This window comes from Cricetulus griseus, chromosome 2 (genome assembly GCF_003668045.3).
Source record: "Cricetulus griseus strain 17A/GY chromosome 2, alternate assembly CriGri-PICRH-1.0, whole genome shotgun sequence".
NCBI classification, from domain to species: Eukaryota; Metazoa; Chordata; class Mammalia; order Rodentia; family Cricetidae; genus Cricetulus; species Cricetulus griseus.
The window spans coordinates 83202213-83223457 of NC_048595.1; the positions used below are offsets into that span (position 1 = coordinate 83202213).

General features: G+C 49.1%; 1 protein-coding gene across 11 annotated transcripts in view; it reads right to left on the reverse strand.

Annotated features, from left to right (window-relative positions):
* Positions 1–21245, reverse strand: part of Rgs3 (regulator of G protein signaling 3) — a 118869-nt gene that overhangs the window by 28632 nt on the left and 68992 nt on the right. For 3 of the 11 annotated variants that reach the window (XM_035439859.1, XM_027400308.2, XM_027400309.2), the window contains one exon: positions 19424–20044. The exons of 6 other annotated variants lie outside the window; for them this stretch is intronic. In XM_035439859.1, the coding sequence (XP_035295750.1) occupies positions 19937–20044 (108 nt within the window). In that variant the 3' untranslated portion in view covers positions 19424–19936. Of the gene's footprint in view, positions 1–1685; positions 1840–1859; positions 1996–19423; positions 20045–21245 lie in introns of those variants that run through there. 2 more of the 11 variants (XM_027400306.2, XM_027400305.2) reach the window with 2 other exon arrangements.

A 21245-nucleotide genomic window follows, 5' to 3' on the forward strand; every position in this document is an offset into this window, starting at 1 on the left:
CTTCAGGGAAAAACAAACAAACAAACAAGAAACCCTAGCTCGACAGGGCATCTCAACACCCCTCTCCAACCACGCCCTGGGAAAAAGCTGGGCTCGTGGGTGACTAAGGGATGAATAAAACCCACATCCTGCATAAATAGGACACAAGCAGACACCAGAGATGCCACCACCAGCAAACAGATGTATTAACTCCAGGTATGGAAGTTAGGTGAGATTAAGATCTAGAGAATAGAAAAGAGGGGCTTTCTTGGCCGATAGAACAGCATGCAAAAACCAGGAAGAAAGGCAGGCAAGCTGGGAAGTACGGTACTTGCACTGGTAACTAGTACCTATAATCAGGAGCTTAATGGACCATCCTGGCTCAAAGCCCTGGAGACTTCCCGACAGGTCGTCACTCTCTCAACAGCCTCCACCCTCACTATGTTCCTGTTTCTCGGATGCCAGGCTGGGTCTGAGTGTGCCCCCACTCTGCAACTTGGCTCCCTAGATGCTCCCCGCCCTGGGCTAAGCCATGCCACATGCTAGGGCTGAGGAAGCAGGGAGGTGGCCCTTGGCTAGGCACAGAGAACTCAGAGGGCCTGGATGGAAACTTGGACTCTGGCTGAGATCCTGCCAGCGTCACAGGAGCAAGCCGCTGCAGCTCTTGCATTGGTGGTGTGCAACCACTCCAGCCACCCTAATAGGGAGCAAAGTGCCCACAGTACAAAGCCAGAGACCATCTGGATGGGAAACAGTTCTCCAGAGTTACTGAGGGGGCCTGGTGGCTATGCATTAAGTCAGGAGTCTTGTGCAAATAATGGCACTCAAGTGGGACCCTGTAGCTCAGGGCTGGGCAATGACTTCCCATATGTCCTGCCCTCACCGTTCTGGGAGGCAGAGGTCCTTCATCCTGGTTTGGCTCAGCCATAGACCTGCTACTTGAACTTAGCCAAGGCTTTTCCCCCTCTTTGGGCTCAGGGTCCCATTCTAGCCCAAGACTTAGAGTAAAGACATGGACTCTCCAAGTTGAGAATAGAATTGGTCTCTGCTACTCACCTACAGGGGCTGGCTCTGAGAGTGAGTGGGTCTCAGCTGGAGCCAAGGAAGCAGGTGCAGGCTCTTCCCTTGGCAGAGTAGGGAGGTGGCTTTGAGCTCATGGGGCACACAGCAAGCCTGCTTGTGTTTCCAAAGGCAGACCTCAGAGACTAGCATTAATTCCCCAAGACAGGCTTAGGAGTCCACCTCTTCCCCAGCCAGGGGATCTACACAAGAACTGCCATCCCCAGTGCCTCCTGGTGTGTGGCCAGCATCCCTGACACAATAGCCAACCCCGCTGGCTCCTTCCCCATGCACTGTCCCAACTGGTCACCAAACATTCCTTGTCTCTCCTAGAAAGAAAAGCTAGCTGGCTAGCTTGGAAAAGGAGAAACAGCACACAGTGGACGTCTGCCTCCTACCCATGAGGGGCCACTGCCCCCCGCCCCCGACAGACAGACAGACAGACAGACACACACACACACACACACACACACACACACACACACACACACACAGAACAGAACAGAGCCTGTTTGGTTGCAAGATGTCTCTCAATGGCTGCCCTGAGGAAGAAACAATAGAAACAGGGACATGGGGTGTCTCGAACAAGACTACCCTCTCACTGCCCACCACCACCGCACACACACCTTTGTCATCAAGGCACCTACCCAGCACACTCCAGCAAGGACCCGGGAAACTCCTAGCTTCGGCTGCTGCCGGCCACCCGCCCGGGTCTCCACCCGGCTCCTCCCGAGGGCGGGCGGGCAGCCGGCCGGCGTGTCAAGCGGCTGCCTTCCCCAGACAGAGCTCCTTTGTGTCAGTAGAGCTATTTATGGACTTACCCAAGTTCCCCAGGGGAGCGGTACCTGCTGGGAAAAGCAGAACCAAATGACCAGGTTCCACCTCCCACATGGAGGTAGCGTTTTTTTTTTTCTTTCTTATTTTCTTTTTTCAAAATCCTTGCATCACCCGTCCCTCCTCCTCTTCCTCCTCCTACTTGTCCTCCTCCTCTTCCTCCTCCTCCTTCTGTGAGTGCCCTTCCCAAACACATACCCGGTTCAGCCAGCCACCGCCACTCAGAAGAGAGGCTTGACTCTCTTGCTTCCATCAAATAGAAAAGTCTGTGATTTTCCTAAACCACTTTCCCCCAAGGATGTCTGAAAAAGAGAGTCCTCTGCGGGCCAATCCTTTAGCAGAAAGTGTGCGCTAGTTGTAGCCTGGCTTGTACTCAACTAAAATTGCCATCCCCAAGTCCCTTGCTGCCCATTCCCCAGGTCCCCAGCTGGTCCCCAAAAGTACTGCTCTGGAGGGAGGGGTGCCCATCCTTCCCAGCAGCACCCCTGACTCTGGAATCCTCAGTGAATTCCACCCTGAGCCACACACACATCCTGAGGTCTCCCAGGGTTGGAGCAGTGCAAAGCTGAGGCTGCCACTCCCTAGCAAGACCCAGCCAATCATCAAGGCTCCCCTGTCACACCCCCACCCCTATGCTGCTCTGTCTCAGTGGACAGCTGCAATTGAACTCAGGGTCTTGCAGTCAGCACAGCTGACTGAGAACGTAGCTGCCTCAGGGTCAGGGAGTGGTGGCCTCAGTCTTTCTCACATCATTGTCCAGCACAGCTGGACACACATGTTTTTATTGGACACCCGGTGCACGAAACTCTGAGGAATCTGAGATAGACAGAGGACCTAAGCTTCCTTCCCACAGAATGGCCAAGAAGTGCCCATTACTGCAACCAAGAGAGGAGACAATGTGATCTCAACAAGAGACAAAGCTGGCCAATTCTAGTTCCAGCCCAGGCCAGTTAGGTTTCCCTGAGTAAGTCCCTGCCTTTCTCTGAGCCTTGGTGTCCACATCTGTAGAATGGGGCTGAAAGCTGCACATCTTCAGAGTCCAGAGTGTTCAAGAGCTGACTCTAGGTTCCACTCTTCTGAACACAGACTCTGTGCCCAAGCCCTGTGCTTGGAGCTTTGCCTGTATTCGTTCATTTAATCTTCACCTGCATCTTGGATGGTAGGGTCTCTCACACTCCTCAGACAGGAAGAATCCTGGCTTCAGAGCTGATCAACTATGATCAGTGACTGTGGGGGCCAGGGTTGAAGACACTGAGTTACCTACTCTTCACCACAGTGCTTCCCCACTACTGTATCAGTTGTGTCCTCACTGAGCTGGACCCTGAAGCCTGGCTGTGCTCTTGTGTGGATGGTGCTCCCAGAGAAAGGCTGGCAGCCCAGCCCGTGCTACTCCCACTTTAGCAAGAAAGCTCCTAAGATGGCACCCTACAAAGAACTGGGCAGAGGAGCCCCACCCTCCTGGCTTCTAGGCACCTCACCCCAGCACCCTACAACAGAGCACAGAATGGTATCTTGACCTCTTCCTCTGAAGGTCTTCCTCTGAAGACCTGAAGGTGTGTCTGATTGTGCCCTTGCCTGCCCATCTGTGTGTCTCACGCCCACAAGCACCATAAGGGCGTGGCTATGAGAGGATCTTTAGCAGGGTCCATGATGCAGAACACCCTTGTGGGGACCGCTTACTTAAAAACTGTACTCAGAGCTTGTCTTATGGGTAATAAAAGGAGCCAAGGCCATTCTTACAGACAGGGTAGGTTGGGCTCTGCACTCACAAAGCTGACGTCCAATGTGTGAGATGGATGGCAGCCATCAGATGAATGAGGCCATATTAGACATCGTGCTACGAGGGCCAAAACCGCTCTGCCAACCCAGGACACTAGGGCCAGAACTCATTCATTAATGTGCGAAACTGTGGCATCCAAAGGAAAAGCTGGAGTCCTGAGGAGCCAGCCAAGACAGACTGGAGAGCATCTAGAACCTGGGGAGCCCAGAGAAGCCACTGCCTCTTGCGTCTCCACCACCCCAACACCAACAGCAAAGCCAATGCCCTTCTCAAAGTATGGCCTATTACAGGACCAGAGAGTCACCTCAGCCAAGCTACTTCTTCTCGAGAGCCAGCCTTTACCATCTCTTTCCCACATAGAGGCCTCGAAAGGAGGTGACAGAGAGAGTGACCCAGTTCCCAAGGACACAGAGCAACTGTGCAGCTGGGCTGGGAGCAGGGATTTCTGACCGTCTAGTGCTCCGTCCACTGCAGCCTAGTGCTTTTATGCCTAACATCAATGATGGCACTGCTCATTGTGGGAGGAATGGGACCCAGGGAGCAGTGACATTTAGATGCCCCATGGGCACAGGGGTCAGCGCCTAGACACTCAGGGCCCAGCCCATTTGTTGATCCATATATTTTGTGTAATAAACATTCGTTGACATTCTGTTTCAGCACTGTCACTGGTGTGAGCCCTTCTGATAGGTTCATTAAATCCTAGGGATCTTATCGGATATGATTTCTAATATCCCCGTTTCACAGATGAGTAAGCAGGAATTAAGAAGTCTACCAATGGGGCATGATAGCAGGAACAGAGCAATGATCAAGCCCAGCTCACTTTTCCACCACATCCCACAGGCACATTCTCCAAGAGCCTGAGAACAGCCGCATTCACAAGTATAGTGAGAAGCAAAGGCAGCAGCTCCCAGGGCTAGCACCAGGGAGGCTCAGCAAGGGCCCACCTCCCATTTATGAAAGGCAGGCAGGACCCCTAAGCTCTAGAGAGGTCCTTAGGGAAATACAGCAGGACCCTGAGGATATAGCACACTGCCAGACACAGGCTGACCCCTGCAACATTCACTGTCACAAGGCTGTGCACACCTTCCCTTCCAGCTCCCATTGTATTATGACCAGTTTATCTCAGTTTATGTCCCCAGACCCTGTCAAGAGCCATGTGAAGATAGATAGAAACCCTCGTTCCTGTAGATTCCACCTGGGGGAAGAAGGATCTTGACAATGACATTTGAACACGCCCACACCAGTCCAGCTCAGTGTGTGCTGGCCCACTTAGGGAGTTCTGGGCTGTAACTTATTGGGGACTCATGACTAGGGCTCTACCGACTCGGTATAGAAAGGCCCTTTCTACCGTGGGGTCAGCCAAGAAACTTTAATGTATCGTTTCAAATCCTGCAGAGCCCCTGCTCTATTCCAGAGCCTATACCAGGAGTCTGAGCATACATGCTCTGTCTTCTTCCACCCTTTTGCCTGTGGCATGTGTCCTCCAAACAAGGCATATGCTACCAGGAAGAGCAGGTACATGGCTTTGTAAGCAGTAGGAGAGGATGTGACCTGCCCTGCTGTTAGGGCCCTAGAGGCAAGCACATGGCAGGCCAGCCCCTGCCTGTAGCATCAGTGCCCACATTTGTCACACCCACTGCTCAGGACTGCATGGAACAGGTTGTTTCTGTGCCTACTCCTTGGGAGGGCTGGTATCAACAGGAAGTTCATTATGATGGTATCTGTTGAGGGGTAATGGGAGGGCCTAACAGTTGACAGAGTGGGATGACCGCTGGCCATCACTAGCATTTACAGACAGCAGCTTGCACTTCTGATGGGTCCAGACAGTAAGGCCCAAAAAGTGACATGGTATGAACTGAAGGGAGAGAGGGAGGAAGGGAGGGAGGGAGGGAGGGAGGGAGGGAGGGAGGGAGGGAGGGAGGGAGGGAGGGAGGGGGGGAGAGCCTTACTTGTGTTAAAGATTCTGCAAGGCTGACAACTGATAGAACTTCCATACATGTGGAGTTTTGGAATGCTGAAGCTCTTGGAGCCAAATTGTCTTGAGCTATTGTTCCTCCCCTTAACAGCCATCCATTGTCTGCTTCAGTCAGGTGAAGCCTCTCAGAATGTACTAACATATTATTGGCTCCCACCAACCCTAAGGCTAAGGGCACAGCACATCTGAGGCCTATGGCAGAGATGTCCCCCCCTGTGCAATAACCTACCTACCTAATGTTTCTACCCATGAATTTGAAAAGAGCTTTGATTAATGACTTTCTCTGTTCTTTCACTGGAGGAAACAACAAGAAAACCTCATTAAACTGTATTTGGGGCAATCTGAATCTGCTTTCCGAGACCCTGATCATTCACATTTGGCTCCAGAATCAACTATCTCATACTCCTTTTGACTTGAAAGCTGCTTTTGCATTGAGTCCAGGAGGAGTGGTTCTGAGGCCCAGGTTCCCAACTGCATATGTTGCCTCCATCTGATGCTTCCTCAATGTCCGCTTTGCCATCCATCCTTTCTCAGCAGCATACCAGACCCTGCCCTAATCACAATGACAATGCTCCCAGCCACAAACAAGAAGCCCATAGGCTGCAAATAGGAAGCCCAAGGCCACCCTCTGGAGCTGTCCCCAAGAATGTGCCAGCAGTCCCAGCAGGCTTCTGTATCCTGCCTGGAACATGCTTTGCTGTCACATGCACAGTGCTGGCCTGACCTTGGGTAGCTGTCATGGCACAACATGGCCAGGCACCGTGCCATCTCCCTCCCTGGCTCCACCCGAATTGTCCACATGCTGGCCCAAGAGTTCAAAGTTTGGGGAGTAATCCTTGACCCACTATGCTCCTTCCAGCTCTGGAGCTGGGTTGTGTCCTGACAGCCTGAGTTCCTGGGAAGTGTTCAGCTACAGGCTGAACCTTGGGGAGATCCAAGCCTGTGACGTTAGCTGCCAGGAGTAGTTCATTCCTGCACTCTCCCAGGGGCCTGCCCTCTGTTTGAACAGTTGAGCTTGAACTCAGGCCATCAAAGCAGAAGGTCAGCAGAGGAGACTGCAGTGACATGATAACTCTGCTGCCGCCTTCAGAAGTGAAGACAACCCCATCTCTGAGCCTCAGTGGTCCTGTCTCCAAGATGAACATTGGGCTTGATCTAGACCAGTCCCCTCAAAAATTAGTCTGCAGAATGGCACAGGGACCTAACTTATCACAGGTTTGCAATGTGGTAAGTAGTAAAATGACAAGGTTTAGAAACTCCCACAACAACCTTTCATTGCCACAGCTGAGCACGGGCTCAAAGGACACATCCAACTGAATGGAGTCCAGGGCAGGCCAGTTTGTAACACATCACACCCAGTGAGCATTCTGCAAAGGGCCCTGCCTCCTCTGGTTAGAGGCTCTGGTTTAAACCAGCCTTGTTCTGTGAGAACTCACTAACTGGGATTCACACTACCTCTTACAGTGTAGTGTGTCTGGTAAGCTGGTCATTGAAACTCTTCCTTCCCCACTGTTCCCTGGGCTCAGTGTATGACCAGCATTGAACTATATGTCTGAGGCAGTCTTTGGAGTGTTAGCCCTCTCCCAAGACCCCCCATCCACCAATCACCAAAGTGTGCAGGTCTCACCTCCTATCCATCTGAGACAGTGCCTCCACTCTGGTCTAAGCCATCATCATCTCTCCTTAGCAGCATGGAAGGGCAATAGCTCCAAAAGGCTCCCTGTTCCCTCCTTAGGAGGCCACTGTGAGCTCTCTACCACACAAACCCAGCCCCAGAAGCTCCCACTGCCCTTGGAACCAAGTTCAAAGTCCTTGTCACAGGGCTGTAGGGGCGGCACCACGGCCTCACCCAAACCCTCCTCCAGCTTTATCTCATGCTCCCTTCATCCTCCTCACTCCTGCACCAACACTGGCCTGTTTTAAGGTTCTCATCTAGAACAAGCCTTCTCATACCCCAAGCCCCTGCCCCCTCTCCTAACATCATTGGCCAGGCCAGTCAGACACTCCTGCAGAGCCCTCTGTCCCGATCAAAGCTGATCCCTCGCATGCTTTTCAGAATCGGCTGCTGTCTATGTCTCTCCTAACTGTCCTCACACCACAACAAATAGTTGTGGTGATGGGGACCATGCTGAGAGTCTGCCTAACCAGCTTCCATCTACCCTTCTCTGCCATCAGAGGGCCTCTACTTCCTTCATACTCAATTCCGGTGAGTCACATGACTCCAGAGATGGGCCTGTGACCCAGGCCTCAGCCAGTCCATTCACCTACCCTCCATTCTTCAGTGACTGGGATGAGCATATGATCCTACGTGGGCCAAAGAGACTTGGGCTCATCACGAATGCTGAAATGAGGGAGTCAAACCATAAGGTCATAACCTGGCTCTCCTGGAATCTACTGCCACCACCAAGGGAGTAAACCAACACATAAGTAGGTAGAACCAAGCAGTGGAGGCAGTGAAACTGGGTTATTGGTGACATTGGTCAAGGTCCTGAATCCAACCAACTGTACAAAAAAGCTACCCTCCATATCTGCAGACTGTAGCTTATTGGAGTGGGTTTGGGTCACTTGTAGAGGGTGAATTCCTGACTGATATATCACTGGTCCTTAGCACAGGAGGCACTCTAAAAATGTTTGGTCATTTGTGCAGTCACTCAACAAACATTCAGAAGCAAGAAAGGGACCAGATTTGATCAACAAATAGTTGAGTCATCTCAGCTGCTATTTAGAGAGATGTCAAAAGGGGCAGGAGGAAAAAAACAATGGAATCTTGAAATTTGCAGGAAAATGGATGGAACTAGAAGAAACCATTCTGAGCCAGGTAACCCAATCACAAAAAGACAAACATGGTATGCACTCACTCATATGCAGATTTTAGACATAGAGTAAAGGATTACCAGCCTACAATCCACACTGCCAGAGAAACTAGTAAACAAGGAGGACCCTTAGAGAGACATACTTGGTCCCCTGGAGAAGGGGAAAGGGTCAAGATTTCCTGAGCAAATTGGGAGCACAGGAGGAGGGGAGAGAAAGCTTGGAGAATGAGAAGGGGAGAAGCGGAGGGGTGAGGAGGACATGAGGGAGCAGGAAGGTTGAGTCTGGGGAAGAATAGAGGATAACAAGAATGGAGATACCATAATAGAGGGAGACATTTTAGGTTTACAGAGAAATCAGGCACTAGGGAAATGTCTGGAGATCTACAAAGATGACACCAGCTAACAATCTAAGCAACAGAGGAGAGGCTACCTTAAATGCCCTCCCCGATAATGAGATTGATGACTGACTTATATGCCACCCGATAGCCCTCATCCAGCAGCTGATGGAAGTAGAAGCAGACTACTACTACTGAACTAAACTGGAATCCAGATGCAGAGTGAAGAGCAAAGGGGTCCAGACCAGGCTGGTGAAAGCCACAGAAACAGTTGACCTGAACATCGAGGAACTCTTGCTCCCCAGACTGATAGCTGGGATACCAGCATGGGACTGATCCAGACCCCAGGAACATGGGTTTCAGTGAGAAACCTCAGAAATCTACGGGATCTCCTGTAGTAGTTCAGTACTTATCCCTAGCATAGGCATGGACTTTGGGAGCCCATTCCACATAGAGGAATACTCCCTGAGCCAAGACACACGGGGGTGGGCCTAGGCCCTATCCCAAAAGAAACATGATGACACCCTATGGAAGGCCTCACCATCCAGGGAAAGAAGAAAGGATATGTGATAGGTAGGGTTTTAGTTGGGGGGATGGTGGTAGGGGAGGACAGGAGGGACAAGGGAACTGGGATTATCATGTAAAACAATCTTGTTTCTAATTCAAATAAGAAATGTAAAAAAAAAAAAAAAAGAAAAGAAAACACTAGGGATGGATATGTAGAAAAAAGGGGGGGGGCAGGAGTACACAGTGGGAGATTTGCTAGGAGGCCACGCAGCAGGAGTCCCAAGGACAGAGATGATGCCTGAAAAGGGAGGCTGACACAAAAAGAATGGATGGTCCTAAGTCTAAACTCACTGAAGAACCTTTGATAGATGTGTCCCTCTCTCTCTAGGCCTCAGTATCCTCCCCCTCCCCACTATGATGGACTGAATCCCTTGAAATTGTGAGCAAAACAAATCTTTGGTCCCTTCAATTGTTTCTCTCAGGTATCTGAATAGCAACAAAAAATCTAACCCAGTGGCATTCTGTGGGATGGGTACAGCACAGTTACTTTAACCTTTCACCCACTGAAGGACATCTGAGTTGGTCCCAAGTTTGGGTTATTACCAATAAAACTTCTTTGAAATAACAAAAATGTAATAAAGTGGGAATAAAAACAACCGAATTGGACGAATTACATATCATGGCAGAAGGAAGGCACACTGCGTACTTAGCCATCATCATTATTAATTATTATTTGCAGCAGAGATTTCAGGAAGTAGAAATCGAACATGGAACACAATTCCAAAGTCATTTAATGCAAATGTCTTTGAGCTGAGGGAAAAGATGGGCTTCTAGACTGAAATGACTTAGGGAGTTAATATGGAGAACCACTGCCAAGGGAGAACCACTGAGTGGAGACGTTTCTCAATTCCAAAGATGGGGAAGAGAAATCCTGGTTGTTTTCATGAGGGGATTTGAGAAAGTGTGTCAACAGTGCAATAGTAAAGACACAAGAACAAGAGGCACACTCAGGCCTCTTAGAAGAAAGGGCCGTTGATCTAGAGTCCTTTATTCAAGCAAGCTCTGACTCTAGCATAGGGCCAAACATTTTCAGACTTAAAAGAACCAAGAAAGTGTAATACCCATAGGAAGCTCTCTGCACAGTGACTGAAAGCCTGGAAGTCAAGGATAAGATGGTGTGCCATAGAAAGTGTCAAGGATGTTTGGAGATTTCCTGACTGATGACATAATCAAGAGTTAGAGGGGACTTAAAACTCAATAGAAGTAGTGTTTTAAAACAGTGACAATCAGAATCTATGGCTGCAAACAATTTCAACAGCATCTAGGAGCTACAGAGAAAAATCAAAGGGAGCCACAGGCTGACTGGCAGGCTTAGGGTGGTTGTAGAAGGGGAAAACATTCTTACAGAACTGGTGTGGTGCATGCTACAGAAGTATGAGAATGAAAGCAGTGAGGCAAAAATATTGGCCAATTAAAGTCAAGGTGTAGAACTTCAATGGAAAGGATACTGTGCAAATACCCTTATTATATAAAGATCTCTTTGTGAATGAACAATTCAACTTTAAACAGCTCAACGGAAAAAAAAAAAGACTTAAAGAGACTACTGCCCAATGAGGTGATTAAGTGACCAAAGGGCATGTAAATACATGCCCAGGGACTCCAGTAATCAGAGGGAGCCCTTTTATTTTTATTTTTTAATAGAATAATATCGGCTGAAGAGATGGCTCAGAAGTTGAGAGCACTTGTGGCTATCACAGAGGACTTGCTTTTGTTTCCTAGCACACACATGGCAGCTCATAACCATCTGTAACTCTAGCTCCAGAAGACCAGACACCCTCTTCTGCCCTCTGCAAGCATGGGGCACACATGTAGGTGCATATTCATATACACAAGCAACACACACATAAAATAAAAATCTAAAAACAAATTTTTAATGTAACAATATATAGTGCCACTGAGGGTACAGGGAAATAGTAGGTCTCTTCCTAACATATCTGTTTGTCTGTTTCCTGGGAAGTAGGACTTTCAGTATTTAAAATGGGATCTCTTACACCGGAATGTGCCTAGTATGTACAGGATCTTGAGTTTTATCATTAGCTGAGAGAGAGAGAGAGAGAGAGAGAGAGAGAGAGAGAGAGAGAGAGAGAGAGAGAGACTGAAACTGAGGCCAAACAAGACCAGCTGTTCCAATTAAGATGGCATTAGAAATCGGCACAGCCACATGAAAAGTGATTCAACTACTAGAGCAAGAACTCACTTTACAGACGCACACCCATTGACCCAGAAATCCTACTGCCCCAAATTAATTCCAACAAAAATCTTTGTCAATAAATATTTATTGAGAGTCAAACAATATACTATGGCATGAAATGGGTCCTGGGGGATTCCAAGATTCATTCCTAAGGCTTTTTATGTCAGGGTTTTGTAGCCAGTACAGACTCAAAATGACCCAAGCACCCAACTCTTAAAGATGATTCAATTATTGCAGATTTCAACTACAAAATGAAATATTCTAAAAGTGGTGTTGTAGGACATCATGTATTAGCAGAAAATGTGGATATGCTACGTTGTTAAATGAGAAAAAGCAGATTTAAAAACTGTATCCGGAAATAACCCTAACTTTCAAACAAGAAATATGTGTGGGAAACAAATTTCTGGCAGGATATACCCCAAAATATTAATAATAATTAACAGTGGGCACAGCAAAGGGTGACCCTTGTTTTTTCCTGGTTCATCTGTATGAAATGTCTTCTCCATAAAAAACATCAATTACAGGAATTATAATTCTTCACAATGACAAAATCAACTGCACCAAACAAATAATAACCTTGCTATTCTGCTGTAGTAGAGGGTCGTGGGGAATCCATCATGGATCACTACTAATTTTCTCCAAGTTTGCTTTTCTTACTGGGAACCTTCTTCTTCTTCTTCTTCTTCTTCTTCTTCTTCTTCTTCTTCTTCTTCTTCTTCTTCTTCTTCTTCTTCTTCTTCTTTTCCCTCCTCCTTCTCCTCCTCCTCCTCCTCCTCCTCCTCCTCCTCCTCCTCCTCCTTTTTGGTTTTTCGAGACAGGGTTTCTCTGTGTAGCTTTGGAGCCTGTCCTGGCACTCGCTCTGGAGACCAGGCTGGCCTCAAACTCAGAGATCCGCCTGCCTTTGCCTCCCGAGTGCTTGGATTAAAGGCGTGCACCACCAACACCCAGCTTGGGAACCTACTTCTTGTAGGGCATTGTAAGAGATGTCCTGTGCATCCCCTCCCATCACGACAGGATACAGTGGATGCAGGCTGCGTGGGCTCTTGCCTCATTTTGCAGTCCTGCAGATCCCTCAGCTGCCTTTGCCTGTCCCTAGAAAGGGCAGAGAAGGTGCAAGGGCTATGAGGTCCTCTCTCCTCCAGGCTGTCTGTCTGAAGACAGTGCAGGAAGTGACAAGAGAGGACAGCAAGGAAGGGACACCAGTAAAGGGAAGGTATGGTACTAAAAGCCAGCTGGCTGAGGTCAAGGAACAGGGTGGACTAGTCCGGGGGCTCCTCGCCTGGCAGGCAGCTCTCAGGAAGGCAGACCACATCCGGTCCCAGGAGTTCCCAGGCCCTGAGCACCCAAGGCCACAAGAGAGGCCTCAGGAGACCTGAGGTGGCCCTCTGAAAGAGCAGGAAGGAAAAGAGCCCACCTTCTGGAACCTTGTCCCCAGACTTGGTGACTGCCGAACAGTCCTTTTTCAGCTCTAGGCGTCCAGGGCCTTCCTAGACCTGAATTCTATGAACCTGTAGGACTTCCTCATAAAGGGCCTGACAGGAAGAGGAAGGGGCGAGGCATCCCCACCCAGATCCCAAGGAGCCCCCTCCTCTTCCCCTCAGCAATGTTCCCACTGCTATTTTTAGAACAGGCTACAGGAAGCAGAGTGTCTCTGTCAGCCCCTGCTGTACTCCACATGGCCCAGCTTTAGGTAAAACACAGCAGCCCATTCATTCTCTTCCAGTCAGAACGTGCCCAGAATTTGTAGACATGCCTGCTGATCAGATAATGCCCCATGCTGTCAGCCCGTCACCATGGGGGCTAGTTACTCAGTTCCCAACATTTCACAGGTTGGGGGCTTCCTAATGACAGCATAGCTGCTCAGTGAGAGGAACACTGCTTTCTAAGACCATCTGTATCCCCTCTGGCAGACCTTCAAGTCACCAACTATGTACCCTTGGCCAAGTTCTAGGCTCTATCCTGGTCTTGTTCTCTACAAATCGGCTTGTTAAGCTGTTGATCTCCCTGGGGGACAAGGGAGGCTTTCAATTCCACATTCTACAGTTTGGGCCACAATTTCAGTTACTCAGCATACATACTATGTTCTCCACTTTAAGATATATGTGTTGTATTATGTTCCCAAAGACTTCTGGGAGTTGAATATGAGTCTCAGAATGCATTTTTCCCATAGGAGATTGCCATAAGTGGTGGTCCACCTCCTAGGCTAGCCTAGACAAACCTTAATCTTCCAACCAGGCAGACCACTAGAATGCTGTTTTCCTGCAATAATGGCATTAATAGCCCTCTACAGAAAATGTATCTTGGGTTGCTTTTTGTCTGAGCAATGAATGACTGATATTAACTGCAATGGAAAGATGCCTTCTGAACAGGTCTGCAGAAGACACTGGAAACAGAGAGGGCAGATTGATCACCAAGAGCTCTCCTGGAAAGTGAGCCTGAGGCTCAGCGGCAGGAGGGCTGGCTGAAGAATACATGTGCACATGAACATACATGAAGTCAAGCAAGAGTTCAGGGAATGCTGAGCACAGTGAAGGGCAGAGAGCCAGAGAGGAAACTGGTTGGGAGACAAATGGAACTGCTATCCAGGGCAGCCGGGAAGAGGGACCTTGGGATGCAGAGGAAGTAGGAAAGGGTTTCTCACATAGGTGTCTGTAATTAGAACCTCTTCTGATAGGAGCTGAATAGCACCCATCTGTTCTAGAAGGGAATGAAGATAATTGACCACCTCCATTGCTCACACATAACCACACCCATGCTCTCCTAGTTCAAGGTGAAGCCTAAGACAGCTAGCTGACTTCCTTCTTCCTTTAACCTGTTCCTAGAGTCCTGAGGTGCTGACTACTGCCCATCCTTCCCTCTGTAATCTCCGTGTCACATGTCTGGATATGGGTCTGTACCCCAAGAACAGTGACTATGATAAGGAACCTGAATTGTTTCTGCTTTTTTGAAGGGCATAACTACTCTCTGACAATCATTATGGTTAGTCTGCATTCTGGCGGGCCTCGGAGACCACCTGTATTCACCTTCCTCATTTTTTTTTAAAGTTTTAAGGAAACAGCTGATCAGAGTTGTGAAGTGATTTGTTCAAGGTCACACAGTAAGTGTTAGATAAGTCAATATTCAGGTCCAGGACTTCTGAATCCTACTTTGGTTTTCCCAGAGGCAAAGGGATTGTTGGGAGGGGAGCCCTTGGACTTAGAGAACCAAGGATCAGTTCTGATAAAACTTTCTTTTCTCCAGGGATGCCTGTGTGAGCTTGGGGATAGGATAACCCTCCTCCAGCCTGTTGCAAACCTGGTCAGCTTACATCATAGATCAAGTGGGGGTGTGGGCCTGCTGGTATCTGCAGAACTGTGGAGCAAGAACACAAATGCTGAGCCAGAGCCTCAGCTCTGGCCCCAGGGCTCTAACTCCGGTTTGCTCATGACCCTGAGCACAGAGGTCACTTCTCCTTTTTTATCTTGTTTCCTCTATCTCCATTCTAGAATAGAACAAGGGTCCCACTGAACAGCTGAATTCAGCTCTACACCATCTACTGAGCATCTACTATGGGATGAACTAAGCTATGGCCTCCATTGCTCCCAAGGAGCTTGCAGGCTTGCAAGTGAGGGAGAACTATCTCGTGCCATGCTAAGGATGAACACACTCCTCTGGCAAGCACAGCATGGGCCGGGTAGCACCCTGAGGCATGCCTCAGAAAGTATCTTAAAAGAGGTGCTAAGTCATGATGGTCTCCCCGCGACTGCAGCCATCCATCCATCAGGGACATTGAAGGTAGACAACAGTGTCAAGGAACAGCCTGACCATGGAAAGGCACAAGTTCTTTTGGGAGGAAAGGACATTCCCACCCATGTAGCCAGGAGAACCTGGAGAGTCAGGGGGTGGCCCAGGCTTTACGCTAAAGACCACGGGATAGCCTTTAGACAAGACTGTGACTGCCCAGCCCTGCAAGTCCTTCCCAACTGGAAGGTTGCAAGAAAACAGTAGAAGCAAATAACTGTGGTGGATCCTGTGAGCAGGACTGTCCACATTAGCTGTGTGATATCAAGCAGGTTTAACTTTTCTAAGACCCAGGATCTTCATCTATAAACTGAGTAGAGCAGGAGTCGGTTCTCAAGAGGGTAACAGACCACAACAGGCTCCAGTGAGGATCAAAAGAGACAAGGAAGGTCAGGCATTGGATGCCATGCCTGGCTCACAGTGAGTGCTCCAGCAGGTCATCTAGCACTACCATGCGTTCTACACTTGAACCAAAGATTTAGTAAGGGCTAAGAGACTAGATTGGAAGAAAAAGAAAGGTAAGATAGGGCATAGAGGCAGGGTCTTCTCTGTTCTTTAAGAGCTGAAGAAGAAAAAGAAAGATGGCTACCTGGAGAGCAAGACAGTGGAGAAGGCAGCCTGGCCAGCCCAGCAGTGGGAGGGAGGGCTGGAGGGCTGGAGGGCTGGAGGGCTGGAGGCAGCCTGGAAAACAGTGGAGCTCGAGAAAAGAATGCACTGCAGGGAGAGGGGGTTGGAGGGGGAGCAGGGAGGCTGAAATTTGATCCCTTTGATTCCCAGCTACTTAGGGCTGACATCTTAAACCATCCATCGGATTAGCAAAACCCAGGCACAGATTCTGGCAGAGACAGGCCCTCTCCTGCCCTCCACTGGGCCTGGGCTAAAGACTCCTACCTTGTGCACTGATGCTCACACTAGCAGGCTGGAGTCTAAGTAAGCTACCCCTCCCTGCCTCTGGCATCATTCCTTTACTGCCAAGTCCCAAGATGGTGACCAATGGCCCTGTTGAAAGCCAGACTTTGAAGGGAAAGGGGCATCACCAGAACTCCAGAGCCTCTTGACGGCCTGTTTTAGGAGCTTAGTTCTGCCTTTGCCAAGTCCTGTGGAAATAGATTTGATTTTTAGCCTGGGCTACCATTTAGGGGAAGTAATGCTCTACTGGGTGGCAAAATAATGTGTCTCATTTAATTGGCCCCAAAAGCACTCTTCGTCAGAAGAATGGGACAAGATGTCGGAGACATCCATGACTGCCTCCTGCCTCTCCCTGAAGCTCACAAATGACCTTTTTTATTCTGTCCTTCATAACATCTTTGCCTCCTCAAAGGACAAATGACTAGGTCTCTCACCAGCTACCTGACATAGATTAGATCATTTAACTGCTCACAACCTTTCGCTTTTCCATTCTCAAAATGAGTCTGTTTACGGGAGACAAAGCTAGGGACCCCACTCATACCTCCAAACTCCATGCTCACTGTGGGGTTCTCACTGTAGGTATGCATCCACGTGGCAAACCTGCCTATGCCTCTACTTTGGAGAACCTTTTTGGTGCCTCGGAATTGGTTACGATTAGTAAGGGCTTTGATGGCAAAAGTTAGAGGGGAAATTAATATTATAACAATAACAACAACAACAACAATAATACATATACAAATAAGTATCACCATCCCCAAAAGATGCATGTGGTTACAGCTCCTAAAGGGCCAAAAGACTCAGACATGACAGCTTATATGGAGAGATGAGCTTCAAAAGACTCAGAGCCCAAGACACAGAAATGGGATGCAAGAACACATAGGAGACTAAAAGGGGCACTTTGTATTCAAATCTCACAGATGGCCTTACAACAATAAAGCAGTTGTGCTCCCATCCTCCCAGCTCTGGGACCAAAGATACCACCCAAGATAATTGGCCCATCAGGAAAGAGGTCATTGTGTGCTTCTTAGTGTGATTTATATGGCAAGGAGGAGCTTAGCCATGTTTCCCGTGATTATGACTCTCAGAGGCAGTGTCAAGAGCTTGTTCATTTTCTTGAACAGCTGGGATGGACTGAAGAGCAGTGGCCATCAGGTCATATTTCATCTTCTCAGGGCCCGTGACACGACATTAATTGTCGCATTGACTCATGAGGCAAGACAGTCATGGTGGTGTGGTTCACCAAAGTCACTGAGCAAGCTAGCCCAGGACCTGCCAGGAGTGCCTGTTCTCTTCTCCATCAGCCAGCAGGCCTGGGAGCTTGATGGGAGAATCTGCCCTACTTGGAGGCTTATCAGGGAGAACAGCCCTTCCCTGAGGATGGGTATTATGTTCAGATACTCCATTTTTCTGAGCCAGGAGCTCTTTCTTGTCTTCTGTACCTAGCTGATGGATGGAGGTAGGTCCCCAGACCCAGGAGAGACAAGATTGTTGATTTCCCAGACTGGCAATTCTCCTGTGCCTCATGGTCCCCTTGAGGTCATTATGTAAGAGAGTCAAATGAAATCAAAGTGTCATTTGCTGTCTGCACAGACCCTGCAGGCTGATCACTGGCTGGCAGCGTGGTGCTACATATCCCTGTACCAGGCCAAGCAGCATCTTTCCACACTGGGCTTGGCATTAGCCTGACACCTGCAGATTGACCCCATTTCCCATTAGACGGATGATTCAACATGGTCCCATTTTTTCCTATGTTAGAAGGAAGAGAAACAGAAAATAAGGGGTCACTGTTTAAGGGTTCAGGTGGCCCTGGCAGTTTAGCAAACTCATAAGAGCACAAGAATCTTCCCTAAGAACCTACATGACTAAGGTCAGAGGCTTCTCTGGCCTTGGCCATCACTGCAGCTCTCTGTCTCTGAGTCCCCAGTAGCTAGATGTGCAAATAGCCTGTAGCCTATGTCCCTCTAACTACAGCCTTGGGATTCTGTCCCGCTAGATCTCTGCAGTTAGGGAAGGGTGTTTGAGCTGCCCATCCCAGCTCCCATCACTGGCCCTGGACAAGCTACCTTTTGCTTTGTCTCTGTGAAAGTTGCTGAGCAACATCTAGCCCTGGTTCCTAGACCCTGGCCCTTAGAAGTCCCATAGAAAGTGAAGGAGTAGGAGGAGAAGGAGGAGGAGAAAGAGGAGGAGGAGGAGGAGGAGGAGGAGGAGGAGGAGGAAGAGAGGAAAGAAGAAGGAAGGAAGGAGGGAGGGAGGGAGGGAAGGAAGGAAGGAAGGAAGGAAGGAAGGAAGGAAGGAAGGAAGGAAGGAAGGAAGGAAAGAAGGAAGGAAGAGGGAAAAGGCAGTTCTCCAAGTGTAAGACCCTGGCTTTCTTCTATACCCCTCAAAATGAGAGTTAGTACTAACATAGATGATCTCTATGGAGCCTGAGGACAGGGCAACTATGAATTCTCCCACCTTGGGAAAAATGAAGCTTCACTGTTACAGTGGCATGGACATTCCCAAAAGCTCAGCACTGGCCCTAGGTCTAGACTGACCAGAAGGGTACTTTTTATGAGAGAGGCCTCAAACCTCACATCACTGAGACAGCAAGACTCAGTGGAGTATGAGGGCAGGTGGGGGTGAGAAAAATCATCCCTCCTTATCCCAGAGCATAGCATTCCAATACCTACTATCCCAGCACCTTCTAGAACAAGTCACCATTATCCCTAACTTGGAGGCCTGAAGGGAGCCCTAACCAGCCTCATACCCACTGAGCCCTTCTTAGCTGCAATCTTATCTTGTAGACACGCACTTGAGGGGTCTATGACACCCTTCCCCAAAAGCCTTCCATGGCTCCCTACTTTATGTAGGAATCAACAAACAATTACCATGTATGGCCCAAGTAGTGTGGCCTGGCTCCATCTTCCTCCTCACAAAGGTGCAGCCATACTAGCCTCCCTCTAGTCCACAACACACCATGCTCCCTCCTTTCTCATCCCTTCCTGTGCTGTTTCCACTGCCTGGAACGCCCTCTCCAAAGTCTTTGGCTGGCTGGCTCCTTTCCATCCCATAGGCCTCAGCTCACACAGCTTACAAGCTATGTCTTTCTGCATCATCCCTCACATATAACAACTAGAGACAATGCCCTCTCTGAAGACATCTGTGATGGTTCTGTACAGACTCTCCCAGTGTGTGATCATAGATTGGTGTTGATTTATTTAATGTTCTCTCCCTATCGGGACTGGGAGGGCTATAATCTTGATGGACAGTATCCCCTAGCACAGACACTAGCACAAAGGAGATAGCCCCCAATATCCACTGAGAAGTAAATGTGTCCAGATGAAACAGGAGTGAGAAGGTGAGATATCTTCTGGCAGGAATGGGTCACAGGCATTGTCCTCCATTAGAGTGACCTCTCCCTCTTTCCTGCTGTGCCCAGGAAGGTGCACAGGTGCCATTCAGCCTCCTTCTGCTTGACTTGAAGGGAGCTTGCTTCAGAATCTTCTCCATCCAGGACTTCTGGGTACCACTCTGCACAAGCCCACAGAGTCTCTCACACCACTGTTCCTCCTGTTGCCAGTCCACACACACCCTTGGGACCACTCCCTCCAGATGCCCCTAGGCCCACCATCTTGGTCTTCTGTTTTGGGTCCAGTTGAGATGAGGTTACTGTGTGGTAGGGGAAGCCCCCAAAGGGTTAAGTTGCCAGAAGTATAGTCCCGCCCTTGGGCTTGCTCAGCCAATCAGAGTCTGTCCTGATGAGGTAAAGCTTCTATCCTGGGTGGCATTGATGGAGGTGACTGGCCCCATCTCCTGCTGGAGAGAGCCGTAAGGGTGAAGTTTCTGTGGAACCAGACAGAACTGGAATTAGCTCGCTGTCCACTCTGATCAGGACTGCCTGACTCCACAACCTGCCTGTGCTTCTTTCTAAGGCACTCAGACAGTTCCTGGCATCTCTGAGACCCATCTCTAGCCATCCCAGAGGAGACGGCAAGGTGATACACACCTCAGTGTCACATCTGGAAGGCTCATTGCCAGAGAAGCTCAAGAGGCCTCAGTTTCCCTGCCAGGGCTCTAGAATCTGGCAGGTAGCTATGAGGGAGAGAGAGAGAAAAAAAACAGTTGTGGCATGAGCTTGAGGATCAGTGTCAACCTCAATAAACAAGGATAACAATAAATTGTCCTATGCAGTCACACTAATAGACAATGATGAGCATCACAGTGGGTGGTTCACTGGGGACCTCCTGCATGCTGCAGAGCCCTACACAACCCCAGATTGAACCCCACAATAACCCTGGCTACCCGATCCACTTTGTTGATGAGAAATCTTTTCAGGGAGGATAAGTGGTTCCTCCAAGCTCACATGTCTGTGCAATCACTTTTAACTATCTGTTGCCATGTCTGTCTCCATCACCAGCCTGTGATCCCTAAGGAGAGAATATGATATATCCCTTCATAGAGCCCAGGATGCACCTGAGAACAGGGTTGATCCATGTACCCTTCTCACCCTCAGGCCCTGAAGACTGAAATAAGCCTACTCTTTTCAGAAGGTTCTGGAGCCCAGCCCAGAAGAACCTGCATGGGTGACCAGTGGGAGGTACACTGCTGACCATGAATGGACAGTCGGGACCCCCATGGACAACTCTCAGATCTACAGGCATGGCTTACAATGCTTGGATCATCACTCCAGTAACCACATCATCCCTTTCCAATTAGAAGTCTATAAGGACTCAGATGAGGTGCCATTCATATCTGTGATCCCAAAGAATCTAAAGCAATGCCAGACACAGAAGACACATCCATCATGTGCATTTGATCAAATAATCAAAACTGTATAGATCAGCCAGACCCTGAGGGCTTTAAGCCTCACTGGCCACAGCATGGACCAGCTCTGAGCACACCTAATGAGAAGCATCACAGTAGTGCTAGGAGTATGGCAGAGGGAGCCTGGTCCATGTTATCAAAGGCAGAAGAAAGGACGATGCCCTCCAGGGAGACGTAATGAAGCAAGAGAGGGGCAGAGTTCTAAAGCTGAAGCATGAGT